Raw genomic sequence first — 17,919 nt, 5'->3', positions numbered from 1 at the left:
AGCTGCTTTGGGCATTAACCTTTTCCTTTCTTTCAAAGAATCAGATAGCGTGTTTCGTTCTGGGTGGATGAACACAAGTCCCGTATGGAAGAAACCCGGCCTTGAAGAAGCAGTGGAGGGAGCCTGTGCAATGAGAGATGCTTTCCTGGGCTCCGTCGCTGGCAAAAATGCTTTGGAATATCAGGTGGTACTTGTGATTGAGCCTGGACTGCTCTTTGAATTAATGGAGGTAAGCGGGAAAATCAATACTATTTGTTCAAACTTCAATTAGTACAGAGCTCGGCTTCCAGAAATCTGACAAGTGCAACTAAGTTCACTCAGTTTTACAGCAATTTTAAAAGAATTTCATTGACTAGATGTTCACTTCAGGGGCTTATGTAAGGTTCTGGTGTTTACTAGCACTGGGTTTTCAACTTAGTGACAAAAGACCAGCTAATCATCGCAATATATCACAATGTCTGAAATAAGGATGGAGCCGTGTAGAGGCATTGGCTGGTTTTTCCCCACATTGTGATTTTTGCACAGCACACACAATATATTGCTAGGTCAAAAATTATGAAACCAGTATCATAATATGGACTTCAAACTGGGTTTTTTTTAATGATATCACACAGCTCTAGTGTTTTTACCTTTAAAGCCCTATTGCAGCTTGGGACCAAAATACCAGAGGAGCGTTTCTTCCCATGCCAGCCTAGCCAGCTTTTCTGCTGAAGCTGTTCTCTTGTCTATCAGACATAAATCCTTTAATCGCAAAGAGGCATTTTGAATGATTTTCCTAAAGAGGTGTGCCTGTTGCACGGTCTTTTCCACTCCTGGCTGAAACATCCATTTTTGGTTTTTTGACACAGGCATCTTAAATTGTCTTAAGCTTTACTCTGAATAATGGTTCTAAAATACTCATTGTGTAAATTTGTACACACTTCTGAAATCCAGAGTAGCTGAAGTTGGTATGTAAAAAGTTTAAAATAAACAGCTGGGGCAGGGGGAAATAGTGCTATTCTCCAGCACTCTGTTCGATTCTGGATCACAACTAGGATTGATGCTATTGATCACAACTATTGCTTGATGCTTTTGCTGTCATTTTGAAAAGATATCTATCCATATTCTGCTGATTTAAAAAGATATTTTGATACTGTACTGCACTGAAATACATTTAAACGTTTCTTTGATTATCCTTGAATCTTTTCGCCACACTTGACATCCTCTCCTTGCACACTGTTTGAGAACCACTGTTTAAAAGGGATCAGTAGAGCTGGCAGGCTTTATGGCTGGACCTGCTTAACTTCAGCCGAAGCCTTCTCTAAATGCACAGATTTTTTTAAGTTCTGGCAATCATTCACATCCAGGTGCTGCAACACGAGGAGTGTTCCAGTACATCCCAGCTAAACGAAATAATGATGGCATCACAAACAACGCTGCTTAGTGAAGTCCCGAGAGACATGATCACAGATGATATGATTAAAGGGACATTTCTGATCAACTTAGAAGGTAAGTGCAGAAGGAAATAACTTCCAGTTTGGCATCTGTTTGGACTAGTTGTACCTTCCCTTGTTTTGTGGGGTGGGTGAGCAAGAGATGGAGAGGTCTTCCTAAGTGTCGAATCTCGTTCTTTCAATAGGTGGTGATATCCGGGAAGAGTCTGCCTATAAAGTCATAGTTCTACCGGCTGCCAAATCAAAATGCCTGCGCTGTCGAAAATACACTGCGGATTCAGCAGACACCCCCTGTGCACGCTGCAGGGAAATACTTGGGAAATAGCAACCGCGTCTCCATGCTCTCTCAAAAGCAACCTGATATTTTGCTGACCTATTTCTAAGAAATGTGTGTAATGAGAAAACACGCACTACTACTGCGGGGAGAGAGGTTGGAATGTTTATTTGAAAACAGTTTGGTGTATATACGTAAGCTTGTACATTAATAAACTGCTTGTGAGAGATGCCAAATGGTCTTTGGTGTTCTTAAGGGTATAAGATTTCTTAGTAATGGGTGGGTCCCCCTTTCTTGCTGGTCGAGGGTTTCATGCTAACTAGCTGTCAACCCACCATTAACAGCAGACAAACATACATGCCAGCAAGGTAACTGGGTAATCTCAACCTCTACTCATTTTTCAATTATAGTTAAGAAGTAATCATGTTATCCTTAGGGCTATAGACTGTTGCCCACAAACCCTGCTGCAAATTGAATAGCAACTATATTGCCTCCTTTACAGGTTGATTTCTGCCTTCTGCCCTACAAGATTCAAACTATTCCTATTGCATCCACTGGAAATCTGTGATTCAAAGACCCAATATGTGTTTGTTTTTCATAAGACCAGTGCACACCACAGAAGAATGACTAGTTTATTTTTAATACTTTATATATTGGACAGCTGTGTAAAGAAAGCTGGAATTTCAACACAGGGAACCGAGGGGCTGGACAATTTACAATATTTTTACAATAAACTGTACAACAATCAATGTTACAAAAAGACTAATGCTTCTACAGAACCTGATCGGCTTAAATTAGAATCCTAATTTTATTTCTGAGACTTTATCAGAACATCCAAGAGGCAGCTTATGTTTCAAGATTTTGAAATTAACTTGTGCACTTTGCCCTCCCAATGGAACAATCTTTTTAAGAATGAGCTACCTCTTGCCCAGTTGTCCATGCATGATGATTGTATGAAATAATTATTTAATGTTGTAAGCCTCCACCCAGCTAGCTCCTTGCTAAAAGCAGCCAAGAGACTACTCTGAAAACCAGAAGCAACATACACGTAGGAGCTCCTGCTTTCTCAGCTTCGAATTAAATTCCTCTCAACTTAACATTTAAAAAGCAACAGTCTATATTCTAGCACATGAAAAACTCTAATATGTTAATCTGGACGACAAAGCTGTTCTTAAACCTGAACTAATGCGCAAGTGCTTCAAGTTAGAAATAAATATTTCAGGTTATATAGACAAATATACAAAGATGATAGGTTGCTGGTATTACCCACCACAATAAGGTAGAACTTCACATGGGTAGCATCTCCTAAAAGCCTTAAAAGGGTTAGTTTACAAACGTCACTTGAAACCATTTCCCACTAGGTGGTTCTGCATCTGTACATACAAGAGCCACTTGTACGTAAGAACTGTTCAAAACTAGCAGCAGAAATTGTGACCTTGCCATCATGACATTGCTTCCACTGCCTCAATTAGATTCAAGGCAACACTGTACTGCCCGTGGTTTTCCGGTAAGTGTTCTATCACTTTGTCTACTAGCTTTGCGGTTGTGGTGATTGGCACATCTACATTTTGAAGATCCTGTGGGTCCTGTGGAGAAGGGGGAGGGGGAAACACAAGTCGTCAGGCATTCACCTATAGAAGCAATTTTCAAGCTACAGCACTAGGCAACGGAAATGCAGGATTTTCACTTAAATGCTTATTAGGCACCTTCCAATTCTGTGAGTTATTTTTTCCAGAAAGGCACTTTGTTGTATTCTAAAGCAACGAGCCTAGTCCTTGCCTATTTGCAGACTCCACAAAAGCCACACTGGTGTCTGGATGCAAAGGGTGTAGCTACAAGTCACTACTTGGCTGCTGTAAGGAAACCTACTCCGTGTTTGTGAAGATCATTGTAACACAGACCACTCCGTGGCAGAGGGGAAACCATGACCCTCTTATGATCAGGTGGTGGACAGTGCGGATGATGTCTGTGGCTGCCAGTGAGAGAGAGAATATAGGGAACAGAGCTCTGAACCTCTGCCTCCAGTGTCCCTCTTACCCACCAGTAAACCTGTTGCTTTAATCCACCATAAACTAATGAGACTACCGGAGGCCATGGCTTCAGCAGCAACTTTGATTCATGGCTGATTTGTTACATCTGGCATTGAGCAGCCAGCTGGCTGATCTGCAACCGCTACAACCAGAAAAGCAGAGCTGTCTGGTTGTTCATGTGGGCCACAAAGAGGTCATCACTTAGAAGCTGGCCAAGGGCACCACCTTTCCCCCCTCTATTTGGAACATTTCCGAGATTTAGACCAGGGGCAGGATTGTTTTGTTATTATGGTGTGCATTTTTTGTGTTTTTGTATTGTGATCTTTGGATGAAGGACTCTATATAAATTTTATAATTAATAAAAGTAATAATAATGTATGTACTGTACTTGGTTTAGCCACAAATAGGATTAAGTGCACTCTTTGCATACCCAGGGCAAGTGGTTGTTATTGGGTAGCATTCAAGTAAGCAGTACTTGGAGTAGATCCACAGAAATTAACAAACACAAGTAAGTTAGTTCCACCCTGATGGATGACCTATATCCAAAAAGGGACAGAGGGAGTGGAGCCCTGTTATTCTTCCTTGATCTTTCAACAGCTTTCGATACCTGGCCTGGCTGCTCTGGCTGAGCAGCAGATGCACTGTATTACAGTGGTTTTGTTCCTACCTGCACAGCTGAGTCAAAAGAGTGGCATAAAAAAGCCCTGTTGTAGTACATCTGTATACCGAAATAAAGGTAAAAGATACCATTAGGTCCAGTCATGACCGACTCTGGGGTTGCGACGCTCATCTCGCTTTATTGGCCAAGGGAGCCAGTGTACAGCTTCCAGGTCATGTGGCCAGCATGACTAAGCCGCTTCTGGCGAACCAGAGCAGCACACGGAAACGCCGTTTACCTTCCCACCGGAGCGGTACCTATTTATTTACTTGCACTTTGACATGCTTTCGAACTGCTAGGTGGGCAGGAGCTGGGACCAAGCAACGGGAGCTCACCCCGTTGCAGGGATTCGAACTGCCGACCTTCTGATCGGCAAGCCCTAGGCTCTGTGGTTTAACCCACAGCGCAACCCGCGTCCCATTGTATACCGAAATACTAACATCAAATAAGGTAGTGTGCTCCTGCTTTAGGGCCATTCTTGTTTGTTCAAATGGCTGCTAATCCTAGAGAGATACAACCACCTTATGCCCAGGGTTGGTGCTACTTAACTATGCTTTGTGAGCAAATTCCGTTATTTAGACTGCAATTATAAGGAGTCCTGCTGAACCAGGCAGGCATTAACTTCCAAGTTAAAATTTACTGTGTTTTGTTTTTAAGAAGGGGAGGGGGGCAGTGACAGCGAAGACTTCCCTGGAGTCATCTCATCCCCACTACAGTACAATGCCAGGCATGTCTTTGTAGCCAGATCTGCGGTAGAGTCCAGATTCCATGCCACATGGCACACTGGCTAAAGATTAACAGTCATATAAGACATAGGAGTCCACCTCAAGTACGAATCTTAGTCAGAAATTATTCATGCATATTAACCCACTCAGAGCGGGCACTGCTTGGAGCAGAGACAGTCTCACTTTTGAAACTTTCAGGTGTGAAATGCTCTCTAGACATTTTTATCTTTTTTATACCAAGTGTATGAAGCACTAAGGGGCAGGTGGGGCTTGTCAACCTGGGAAGGTAGCCCATCTAAAATAAGGAAAACTCTGATCATAAACCGCTGCCTTGCAGGGTATCTTCAGGAGGAGAAAAGGCCAAGGAGTAAACCCTACACAAATCCAGAATGGAGTCCCTAAAACTGTTGGGTGGCATCTTGTATGCCTCCTCCTAGCAACTCTTGCAGCCAGGCTCATGCCAGATGTATTGCTCTGCTTTCCTTTGGACCACATCAATGAGGCCAAGGGGGGGTCTTGTCATCTGAGCAGCCCAGGACCTCCATACACACTGCCCATACACACTGCCCAGGCTTGTGCTCCGGATAGGTCACTTCGGTGCTGCTAACATGGTTTGACTTCACCCCCTTAGGTGTACTCCATTGTCCCCCAAGACAGACAGATGCCAACAACATAGTATGAAGCACTTAATAAAGTTATGGGCTCGGTGAAATCTTAAACACTCTTCTCTTCCTTGTGCTGTTTGGGGTAAAAAGATGCTTTTAGTCAAAGGACATTACCATAGCTTTAAGCCATGTGCAGAGTGTTGGAGGCAGCCTGGCCAGTAGCTCCATGCCTTCCTTGGTCTGGGTGTGCAGTAAGGCGTATGCAAGCCTCTGTCCGGTCAGCACCAACAGCTGAGATGCAAGGACTTCTTTGTCGTGTACTTGAAGAATAGCCTGAATATTACAGGACATGTTAACACAATCATATAAAAAGAAGAAGAGCACTGGTATATATTTTCAGAGCAGAACTTCAGTGTTCTTCCTAGGAACCTAGGCACAAAGGAAATGATTGTCCTCAAGATTGGCAGTGATTAAAGTCCAGGCATGTCCAAAGTCCGTTTCGGGGCCTAATCCAGCGCGCCGGTCAGTATAATCTGGCCCCTGTGGCAGTTTATTTCCTGGGGTAAAATCCTAAAAAAAAAAAACCTCAACAACTTCAACCCAAATAAAAGGTTAACAACTTTGGTCGGCCCTCACGGCCCTTCACTTCATCAAATCTGGCCTTCTTTGAAAAAAGTTTGGACACCACTGGATTAAACCAAGTTAGAAGGGTCTGATCATAGAATTGTAGAGTTGGAAGGAGCCACAAGTATCATCTAGTCATTGAACAAAGCAGTGCAGGAATCTTTCACCCAACATGGGGCTTGAACCCACGACCCTGGGATTAAAAGTCTCATGCTGTCCAGCCTCTGTTGGACTCGCCTGAAGGGTGTTTCTATGTGATGACATACTGGACCCTGGTGGGTTTAGCTCCACCTATTGCTCAAAGGCAGTAAGCTACCATATTGCCTTTCGGGAAACTTTCAACCAGCCAAGTTTTGCCAAGCTGAGGTGCAAGCAAATGCAGGATGCACAAACAAAAAATGAAACACACCTGCAATGCAGACAACAACAGATCCTAGGAATTTCAAAAAAAGACTACCCACTAAATTTGAGATCTTAAGGCAGACAGCCAAAATTATCCACATAGGATGTGGTCCTGGGCCTAGTCTGTCATATTGGCATATTATTACACCAAGGTGGGATGTAGGGTGGATAAAGGCTGCCTAAGAGGGAGGAACAACACTTTTTAAGACTCGCTTCCCAAATGCCAATTCAACAGAAGGAAATAACATTATGTCACTGGCTTAACCCATAGCCACAGCATGGGGATCAATCAGGAGACCTAGCTAAGTACTTGTGAGGAACAGTTGCCCTCTGACACAGGTTACACATTAACTTCCTTTTTTACCTCTTCTCCAAGGTGATCAAGGCCATAGTTGTACAGCTCACACACATAGTGCCGCCTAATTATATCCTCTGCGACCTGAAGGTGCTGAGCCAAATCCAAAGCCAAGGCTGGCCAATCTCTGTCTTTCACAGACACGGCGACTAACTCTTCTGGGCTGTCTTTTGTTTTCTGAGATGAAGACTGGGCTTGTGCCACAGCACTCACCAGTTTGGTTAAGAACTGCAAAGAAAACAAGACCGCCACATCAGTAGCAGTTCAGTCGGACAAAACACACAACCACCATTGATTTCCCCCAGGGTTTAAACTAACTTGATGACGTATAGACAGCAGAGCTGGATCCACATCGCCGCTGGGCAACAACTGGATTGAAGTAAGGTCTTTGAAAAAGGCATTTTTACCCTGCATGGAAGGGAAAAAATATTCTTTTAAAATCATTGAGGAATTTGGAAAGAAAAGCATCAGTTAATAACAAATTATAGTTATTTTCTCAGAGAAAGAGGGTGTTCAAAGTCCAAGGAACTGACATCAAGAGGGAAAACATTTGCAAGTTATAGTAAAGCTGCATGATGATATAGCCATCTGCAGCTTCCTAACACATGTACATTAAGGGGGGGGGGGACCCATTCATTTAGCCAGTTCACGTATATAATTTACAGATAGGTTGAGTATTAATTTCTATTTGGTGATGGGGCCCTGAATGCAGTGTTAGTTGATGGTATAAAATATAGGAGACAGGACTGAAAGAAGCCAATAGGTTGCATAAAACGAAATCATCTCATTTGCACAAGCACTTCCAAATGTGGAACAGAAATTTCCACCCCACCCCCGCAAATATGTTCGGGGGGGGGGGGAGAGAGAAGTTCCATTGTGAAAGTAGACATCCTCGCATGAGCACAACTACTTCAATGAATACAACCCCATGTGTGCCACCTAAACTGGTTCCAAAAATCTAAAGGACAGTTTCTGATTTTCCTTTCCTCTTTGAGCCAAATTAAATGCCACTGAAGATATTGAATCAGGAGCAACTTTTCAGAGGGGAATGAGGGGCTGCCGTCTGGATTTGAACTCTAGTCTTCCAAACTGCTCACTCCTGCCCTAAGTATGTAAAATACACATTTTTCAGTAACTTGTCTGATTTCGACTCATCAGCAACTCTTTTATAATGTACGTACCTTACTGTCAAAGAGAGAGAGAGGCTTCACGCTCTTCAGCGAAAACTTCATGATTCCATACAAGATACTACAGAGCACAGACTGGTGCTCCACGAGGGGGTAATGGATGTGCTTCTGCTCAAGGGCTAGTTCCACAAGTGAGGTCTGCCCTTCGACTGACACCCAGGCATCTTCCGTGTCCAGCACAGGAAGCTGCATTTCATCACTCACTATATCAGCCTGCAGAAAAGCGGGGGAAAGCATTGGCACTTGAAATGTCACTGTAATTTCATCCTGAATGAGATATTTTCAACACTTTTGGGGGCGGGGTCCGTGACTGAAGATGCAAATAGAAGGAATCAAGAAATCTGCGCAGCAAAAGCAGTGTTGCAAAGGGATAATATCAAAATGAGTACACATTCACTCAAAGCTACTTTGTGGCTTGAAATCTGTTGTGTTACACGGAGACCTTAAGTCTTTAAGGACTTGGCTCATCAACATTTCTTACGAACAGATACATGGGGTGGAATTCAACGCCTCGGTCACCTGGTCATTCCATCTGCACAAGCTTTGCAGCTTCCTGGATGGAATTATCTCCCCTCTCCTCCCTCCCTGGGCTGCTATGATGATGGTGATGGTGGTGGTGAAACATTGATAGAGTTAAAACTAAACACACACAAAACCACACACACACACACCAGTAAATACTGAGGGGTTCTCTCAACTTTCCCAAGCCAATTTTGGGGCACGGAGCCCTTGCACAGACTCATTAGTTCAGTCCTGCCCAGAGGGTTTGTGGGTGAAAGCTTCCCAGGTCTGGGAATAGGTGAATCCTACCCATGGACTCTTTGTTGTACAGAAGCTTTCATTCCTCTCTTTCACACAGAAACTGAGTTGCAACATGCCACTTTATTAATCTATTACAAACAATGTGAGGTTCGGGTTTGGGGGGTGGGTGTTACCTCCATTAGTGTTTGAAGAAGATCTGAGCAAGACCCAAGAAAAGATGTCATTGCCATGTCGCTCATCCCCACATCCTATTTGAGAAAACAACATTAGCCTGTGCAATGTGCTTATTCCTGCACACATTTAAAAACAGTTCTGGTTTTCTGGAATAGAGGAGACTTGAGTTATAGCAAAAATAAAATCTTATCTCTAGTGCTTAACAAGATGCTGAAGGAAAAGAGAAACCAGCAATAATAAAACACTTTTCTAAAATATTCAAAATGTTCACAGCATTTCCCACTCAAGTAATAACTGATATTCAAAAGAAGAGTTTGAAGAAGAAGAAGAAGAAGAGTTTGGATTTATCACTACCTGAAGGAGTCTCAAAGCGGCTAACAATCTCCTTTCCCTTCCTCCCCCACAACAAACACTCTGTGAGGTGGGTGGGCCTGAGAGACTTCAGAGAAGTGTGACTAGCCCAAGGTCACCCAGCAGCTGCATGTGGAGGAGCGGGGATGCGAACCCGGCTTCCCAGATTACGAGTCTACCGCTCTTAACCACTACACCACACTGGTTCTCTTCCACTGAAGATGTTTATGAAATAATGATAAAAACCAACAAGTGCCTTAGAATATAAGTAATTCCCCTTATTTTTAATCAATACTTTTATTTACATTGCTGTTTAAATCAAGGTTAAATTCAAATAAAAGTACTCAATACTAATCTGAACCCAATCACTTTCAGTGCATTTGTCCCTGGCTAGGCTAAAATGTAATTAAAAGACTGCTCAAATAGATACTGACTATGTTGAAAGCAGACTGTACTGTACTAAAATTGTAAGGAGATAAAGACATTGTTATGGAGAAAAATATTCAGAAAAATATCACTGCTGCCAACGCTGGTAAAAGCAGAGCCTTTATTGTGCAGAAACAATATGGAAGAGCAAAACTGTTCAAAGTTACCTGGGTTTCAAAAAAAACACCCTTACATTTCATAAAATCATAGAGTTGGAAGGGACCCTGAGGGTCATCCAGTTCAACCTCCTGCAATCCAGAATTCTCAACCAGATCATACATGAAAGACGGTCATCCAACCTCTGCTTAAAAACCTCAATGGAAGGAGAGTCCACAACCTCCCAAGGGAGACCCCTTCCACTGTCGATCAGCTCTTACAGTCAGAAAGTTCTTCCTGATGTTTAGTCAGAAGTTCCTTTCTTGTAACTTGAATCCTATTGGTTTGGGTCCCAGACTCCAGAGCAACAATGGGCCCAGGATCCCACTTTTTCCAGGATGATGAGGAACCATTAGTGAGTACTCTTTGCGTCAACCAACTACAAATCCACCTAATGGTTACCTTGTCCAGTCCACATTTTACAAGGTTTTCCCAAGCATGTGGTTAGGATTAAACCACACGCTTGGGTAAGGTAAAACCACTAAGATCACCTGAGGCCACAGCTACAGGAAACCCACATTCAGGTTAACACAAATGCCGTCAGATATGCCATTTTTACACATGCCTTCAATTAAAAATTGTAACAACAACAAAACAAAACAAAATTTACTTGCCCTTCTGCATAATCTGTCTTTTGGTGCTTTTCCAACCTATTAAAGAAATATTTTCTTGTTAAGTGTCAGAATCCATTTAGTAAAAGCAAAGAACTCAATACATTGGGTTTGCTCCCATCAGTCAATGTAGAGATCCTCTCCCTCCCATTATTCCCTATGGGCAAAGGAGAGGAGATAGCCCATGAGTTAATTGTTTTAAAAGCTTCCTTTCTAGCCAAACTTAGTTTAGCAACACACACACACAAAAACGGTCCCTTCCATCTGGGACAAAATTTTGTTTTGTGAGCTGCTATGCAATCACAAGGCACCTGGCCCCACCCAAAATCCCAGAGTTGGGCCAGCAGGAAAATCAGTAGGTATACAACAAATGCAACTGACACCTGAAATACTAAATCCCTGACAAAATTTATCATAAAATCAAGCAAAACAAAATTGGTTAACTTTTTTAAAAAGCAAGAAATGTATTTAAAATGCAGCTGCAACATTTATCCAGTTAAGTCTCATAAAACTTTTAGATTTAAAAGGTGCACCTACTTATTGGAAAAACCGTTGTTGTTTTTAAGGTAAGTACTTGCAAAATTACAGATAGCATACGCCTTCTGAAAAAGTAATCTTCTCTCAGCTTATGGGCGAGTGAAAAGTGAGAATATCTCAAGACAACAACAAGCACATAGAGCAGGCATGTCAAACCTGCGGCCCTCCAGATGTTTTGGCCTACAACTCCCATGATCCCTAGCTAGCAGGACCAGTGGTTGGGGAAGATGGGAATTGTAGTCCAAAACATCTGGAGGGCTGCAGGTTTGACATACCTGACATAGAGCAACAAACACTATCTAAAAACCAACCCAGAAGGGGGGGGGAGTTCTTCAGAACTGTTTAAATCTACATGTTTTTATGTGAACAATAAATTAGCCCCCAACCCATATCATTAGCTGACTATGATGTCTTTAACTGAGTGCCCTAGTTTAAAACTGATTTCTGTAATGTTGCTCCCACTTCATAGAAAAAAAGGGCAAGTATAATTCAGTATTTACCTTGTCCATTAAATAGGTAGCAGCAGAAAGTCTTTTCACGATGAATGTGTTCCACATCATCAGAGCAATTCCTAAAACAGTTACAGTAGAAGGCTATGTCAAAAATATTTTTTGCCAGGCAAGATTCATAGGGTGAAATCCAACATTGCATGAGCGGACATCTTGTTGTTGTTCCCTAGTGACCCACACAAACACACCCATGCCCCCAATCCTCTGAAACAGATTTGAGGGGTTCTCACAAAGCACTAAGCTAAAAGGAGGAGAGGACAAGAAAGTCCTGTTGTACAGGACAAGCAAAGTCCGTTCTAATCACAGATCACCACAACTGGGTATCATTCCACAGGATGCAACGTCTTTGAAAAGTCTTGATGTGAATGCTTCAGTGAAACAAAGAAACTTGCTCTGGTGGAAAAAAGCTTCCCCTATTTAGACTGCTTTGAAGGTGGAAAGATTTTTCCAATGCTGTTTAAGTGGGAAAGTCATTAAATACTGTACTGATTCCGTAAGCAAACTCTAAGAAGAATTTAGGATTTGGGGAGTCTGTGACACTGCCTGAAAGTTTTCTTTCTCTTTCTTTTGCCAAAGTTCGGACCTCTTAAACCAGACCAGCACACTTCTCTCAAGATTTGTTGGTCTAGAATATACTTGTTTTTAACAACAGCTTCTCTCAGTCAAAGTTTGCAAGGAGAAACCTCCATAGATCTGTCTGATTGAATGATAAGTACCACTTCCGCCAACGTCTCCCAATAAGAAGAAGAAGAAGAAGAAGAGTTTGGATTTGATATCCCGCTTTATCACTACCCGAAGGAGTCTCAAAGCGGCTAACATTCTCCTTTCCCTTCCTCCCCCACAACAAACACCCTGTGAGGTGGGTGGGGCTGAGAGACTTCAAAGAAGTGTGAGTAGCCCAAGGTCACCCAGCAGCTGCATGTGGAGGAGCGGAGACACGAACCCGGCTCCCCAGATTATGTGTCTATCACTCTTAACCACTATACCACACTGGCTCCCAAGAATTACACAAGCTGATCCTTCCATAGTAGCTGCCACAAAGAACATTATAGTTGTGAAATCCTAACCACACATTCCACGCCAACAATTTTGAATCCATCATCTCTACTCCACCTCTACAGATTGACAACATGCAGAATCTTGTGCTATTCAAGTATTAAATAGTTCTTTCATGCTTACCATACTGAACATGAGCATTATTGATGCATCTGAGATGTTCTATAGACCTGATGAGAAAACGTGCTTCCTTGTATTAAAGAGAGAAAAACAAAGCGTTAAAATCGGTCAAGGCAATGAAGTAAATAAGCTACTTGTTACAAAATTTGTAGCCTTGACCTAACATTTCAAACTTTATTTCATCAATGACATGAGCTTTGCAGGCTGAAACTCAAGTACACACAGAGAAGGAGCATTTCACTTTTTCTTTCAAACAAGAGAGTTGGTTTTTACCCAAAAAGCTTTGTTCTGAAAAGGTTATTCAGATGCAAATAATAATAGCTAACTGGCAGTCACTGCAGGGTTTAAGAGAGCAGTTATAACAACATTAAAGCAGCTGATGCTGTGAATAAGTATTTATAGCTTTAAAAATAGATGGTGGAATGTGGGAGAGAGATCAGAAGACCTGGGGGGGGGACTTTTTTAAAAAATATTGTGAACCACAGTAACAGTGAACTTGTCTCTTCAGGCTCATTCAGACTTCCTTTTTCGCTGTGCTTTCTAGGCACAGGTCTGAGTATTTGTTATGGTTTTGTGTGTGTGTGTGTGTGCACACGTGTGTTTTCCTGGTGCTTTTCCTGGGGGAACCTGCATTTTACTCCTGAATCAGAGCAAATGGCAGTCTGTGGAAAACCCAGGGAAAGTGCAGAGACAAACAACACTCTGACAAACAACATTAAAGCTTAAACCTGTGCCTAGAAATGTGGAACAAAAGGAAGTCTGAATGTGCCCCATGCACAAGAATATCTGGGGTGCTGCTTCTTTTTTCAGTCATCCTACATTGGGAAAACTCCTCTGACTGGCTTAACTCAGTCTAGTGTGGGAGAGGGGGTCAATAAGGATCCAGCAGATCATCTCTGTGTGATTTACAGTAGACAAGGCAAAACTTTTGAGTCCCAATTATTTAACAATAGTAACAAGAGCAGGCAGCTACATTAGGCTGGTGAAGTTAAGGAGAGGAGTTTTGTGTGAAAGGGCAGAGCACTCATTTCAGTTCTGGTACTCTAAACAAATCCCTAAACTCAGAATGTGCCAAGACACACCCTGTTCTTTCATTCTGCATCTGGCTCTGATTGCTTCTTTTACTAGCACTCCCAAAATATCTACTGAAACAGATGCAACAAGTCTGAAGTTTACCAACCCCTGATCTAATGCAACAGCCTTTATCTTCCAAGAAGCCAGCTTTATACTCTGTATTGCTACCGGTATGTACCCTAATTTGCTTCAGTCTGAAAAACACACAGACACATAGTTCTGTCTAGCATTGGAAAAGCTGATAATGTGAAAACAGCTAACCAATTATGACAGCTGAGCGAAATGCCCCATTACCTCTGGGTCCTTGTTCCACTGCACAACATACTCCCAACAGCAATGTGCATGCAGCACATCCGTCTCCAGGCTGCAAGGAAACTCCTGATATGCTAGATGCAGTAATTCTAGAAATAAAAGTTACAGAAGATTATGAATTGTTCTTAAGTAATTTGCCGTTTGCCAGTTAGAAACAATTCGGTCATTTCTGTTTGCTCCTGAAGTAACTTTTCATTCAAAGATCTGCTTTGCATTTTTACCTAATATGGTTTCCAAGCCTTTCTGGTCTTCTGCGGCCTCCTCTAGAAAACTGCTGTCTCTTTGTGGCATTTCCTCTTCGCTTTCTGATTCTTCTCTCTGCCTCCCCAGCCTAAGTAATGGCAGGCTGAGGTCCTGCTTGAAAACCCATTTTGCTACGCTGTCAGCAATGCCTCCTAAGACAAAGTAAGAGATTCAGTTTTAGGTTTCTCTTTGAAAACAAGCCTAGGCCCAATTTACACATACCTCTCCCCCATCAAATAGTATCATCTTCTTCAGGGGAAATCAATGTTGTACCTTCCAGATAGTTGGATTTCAATTCCTATCACCCCTAACCATGCTGGCTGGGGCTGATGGGAGTTTGGAGGTCCACCTCCGCCCCAGATGCTAACATTTCAGGTTGCATATAGCTAAGAATGCAAGAGTCCTGGCTGGGTCCCTGGCTGGGTCCCGTCCAAAGGCCCATCTACTGTAGCATCATGTTCTCACAGTGACTAGCAAAAATGTCTGCAGGAATGCCCACAAGCAGGACATGAACACAAAATCACGCTGGGATGCTCTTACATGGAAAAACTCTTCCCCATATATAGAAAAAGAGCACATCAGTGAGAAGGGTTAGACAGAGCCTTTCCCCCCCAGCATGCTAGTTTTCAACATTCAAAAGTGAAACAAGGTCATGTGCAACCTAGCAAAGCAAGCAGCATCCGTGTGCATGGCTGGGAAGGCCACATTCCCTTGGGGTCTTCTTTTGGGGGCCGTACACCAGCACAAAGCCACCCCACCATGTCATTTTCACCCATCCTCCCTCCCTACCCTCCTCTCTCACCCGCACACCATCTATTCTCTCTCTTACACATCCCACCAAAATTATTAACCATCCCAGATTGCACCAGCATTGCCTTTCTAAGAAACGTCAAGGTTTGCCCCCCCCCCTTCCCCACTGCATTGTATCTTTTTGCAGAAACAGATGCTGGGGTATAGGGAGAAAGGAAAAGCAAACAGCCAGTTCCCCACCCACAAGATAAAGGTTGGTTCTGTTGAATGTATGGGCAGGCCCAATGTTTCATATCCAATATGAAATTTAAAAGGGCCGAATTCATCAAGTATCTAGTGAGATAGACTGCATGGCTCCCATGCATTTCAACCCTTTAATTGCTCCTAATTTTTTTCTATTGGATTCTCCAGAATGCTCAAAAAACTCAAACCTGCTGGAACTTTTATACCGATTATTTAATGCTGTATATCTTATGTATTTTTACTGTTGTATGTTGCATTTTAAGGTACTTTATTGGATTGAGATTTTAAAATGTTTTAAGATGCCCCAAGTGGTAATGGGCAGTAGAGGAGCACGATAGAAATGTTCACAGACACACACACACACTTATAATATAAATACATATAATCTGCCTACTTCAGGCTGAGCTCTCTCACCCAGGGGTAACTTTGCTTGCAGTTGTCATAATGCAAAGAGGAAAGAGAACTTTACCCTATTGGGCACATGTGTCATCTAGATGCATTCCTGGCCTATGATCTAAATTAGTCTAAGCATGGGGGGAAAAGGTAAGTGCGGAGAGCTTAAAAAAAATACATACTGATCTGAGCAAAGGCAGGAAACAAACTGAAGCCTCTATAAGAGAGACATCCTGATACTTCCTCTTAAGTTTAGCTTTTTCTGCCTTCAATCACTAGGGGGAACCAAACCCACAGAAGAACCTTTGTCATGGGAGAAGACAACATTCAAAGCTATAAACTAAGATGCCACTATCATTGCTTAAATCAAACCAATTGCTTAAGCTTCCCCCTACGCGGTTTTAAAAACCATTTTTTATTAAGATAGCTTACAATCTTAATGTGTCGCTTGAGGTCAATGTCAACACGCACACCGTCAATCCTTTGTTTCATCAGCCTTTCTCACTGCTGAGACATGAACACTGGTGCAGGCCACATAAGCTACTACTGACACTAATCCCATTATCAGATTCAACCACACTGAACCTGAAATTGTCCTGTAAAGACTAACAGAATGCCTGATCTTTTGCTAGAAAACGCTGTTTTTTTACATTCATATCTGCACATCTTCCTTCAGGCTTCTTCCACACCACTGGGATTTGTTTTCTCTCTCTCTCTCTCTCTCTCTCTCTCTCTCTCTCTCTCACACACACACACACACACAGTTCAGATAGTACAACAACTGCGGCACCTTACTGACTCTAACCCACCCCTGCTGGGGCAAGTTCTTCAGCATGAAGCCACAGTTCAGCAGTGGGGGGAATTCTGGACCGCAGGCCCAATTAGGCCTAGTGAGGAGCCACCTGCCCCACACCTGATGCCATACATGATATCAGGTGTGGGGCGGAGAAAGAGTGGCTTGAAGTGCACTCCCATTGTTCCTTAGCAAACAAGAAAGGGACAGCAAGCTAGAGGCTTCTGATAGCCATGGTGACTGCTAGGACATGAGACAGGGAGGCAAACATGAGGCAGAAATCTAGTAGATGCACTTGCTCACAGAAGATGGGGAAGACTATTTCCCTTTGATTTCCCCTGCAACCTCCTGTGTCACCTTCCCAGGGATCGCAAACACTCTGGAACAGATTTTCAGGGGGCATGGGGGCTGCAGGGGAATGGGCAAAAACTTCCCACCTCCCTACTCTGCAGATAAAACCCCTACTCATGGGTCTTTGGATCCAAGCCAATGTTTTTGAGCCCATTCACCTTTTCCTCCTTCCAGCAGCTTCTTCACGGAGAGTCTGCCAAGAGGCTCAGTCTGCAGAGCTGAGACTTGGCTTGTCTTCTTATTCACTTTACTGTGCAGGAGTGTCTGGAGAATCAGGCAATCCTCTAACTGTTTAAGCAGAAGTTTCCAGTATTCGGTATCGAGGGAGAGTGCTTCCCAAGGGTCCGTATCGGTACCTACTGTGATATGGGAAAACTAACGGAAAAGATGGCATAAGTAAGAGTGAAGTTAGCAATATTTCACACCTCACACAACGCAAAACCCAGCTTAGAAAGCTACGTATAGCAAAACCACAGCTGCCTGATGAGTGTAACTATGCGATAAAAGTGTGCATGTGAGATGGAGCCCTTGGAGAAGAAAAATTAGGAAGAGAGAAAGAAACTCTCAGAAAACACAGTGGAAAACAAAAGATGTAACCATCACTACTTCTACTGACCTATTTCATAGGGTTGTGAAGATAAAATGCACTTCATACAGACAACTCTCCAACCATTGATGGAGGGGCACAATAAAAAAATGTGAATGAATACATGGCCATCATCCGCACACTAAAAGCTGGAAATTTATTGTACCAAAGCTGATCTT

General features: G+C 42.8%; 2 protein-coding genes across 2 annotated transcripts in view; one reads left to right on the top strand and one right to left on the bottom strand.

The window, feature by feature from the left end:
- IARS2 (isoleucyl-tRNA synthetase 2, mitochondrial) overlaps positions 1-1,943 on the top strand; it is a 38,465-nt gene extending 36,522 nt beyond the window's left edge. Inside the window, exons 21-23 of the mRNA XM_035111368.3 lie at positions 39-229; positions 1,347-1,488; positions 1,619-1,943. Of these exons, the coding sequence (XP_034967259.3) occupies positions 39-229; positions 1,347-1,488; positions 1,619-1,758 (473 nt within the window). The 3' untranslated portion in view covers positions 1,759-1,943. The remainder of the gene's footprint in view (positions 1-38; positions 230-1,346; positions 1,489-1,618) is intronic.
- A 382-nt stretch (positions 1,944-2,325) lies between these two features.
- Positions 2,326-17,919, bottom strand: part of RAB3GAP2 (RAB3 GTPase activating non-catalytic protein subunit 2) — a 55,717-nt gene continuing 40,123 nt past the window's right edge. Inside the window, exons 24-35 of the mRNA XM_060272992.2 lie at positions 17,313-17,529; positions 14,603-14,776; positions 14,364-14,470; positions 12,999-13,065; positions 11,811-11,881; positions 10,777-10,812; positions 9,229-9,303; positions 8,288-8,506; positions 7,425-7,514; positions 7,116-7,334; positions 5,900-6,058; positions 2,326-3,293 (exon numbers count right to left, since the gene is read on the bottom strand). Of these exons, the coding sequence (XP_060128975.1) occupies positions 3,150-3,293; positions 5,900-6,058; positions 7,116-7,334; positions 7,425-7,514; positions 8,288-8,506; positions 9,229-9,303; positions 10,777-10,812; positions 11,811-11,881; positions 12,999-13,065; positions 14,364-14,470; positions 14,603-14,776; positions 17,313-17,529 (1,578 nt within the window). The 3' untranslated portion in view covers positions 2,326-3,149. The remainder of the gene's footprint in view (positions 3,294-5,899; positions 6,059-7,115; positions 7,335-7,424; positions 7,515-8,287; positions 8,507-9,228; positions 9,304-10,776; positions 10,813-11,810; positions 11,882-12,998; positions 13,066-14,363; positions 14,471-14,602; positions 14,777-17,312; positions 17,530-17,919) is intronic.

The sequence above is a fragment of the Zootoca vivipara genome, chromosome 3 (assembly GCF_965207765.1).
Source record: "Zootoca vivipara chromosome 3, rZooViv2.hap1.1, whole genome shotgun sequence".
In the NCBI taxonomy this organism is placed as follows: Eukaryota; Metazoa; Chordata; class Lepidosauria; order Squamata; family Lacertidae; genus Zootoca; species Zootoca vivipara.
The sequence above is the reverse complement of the archived record's forward strand: the minus strand, read 5'-3'. Positions and strand labels throughout refer to the sequence as shown.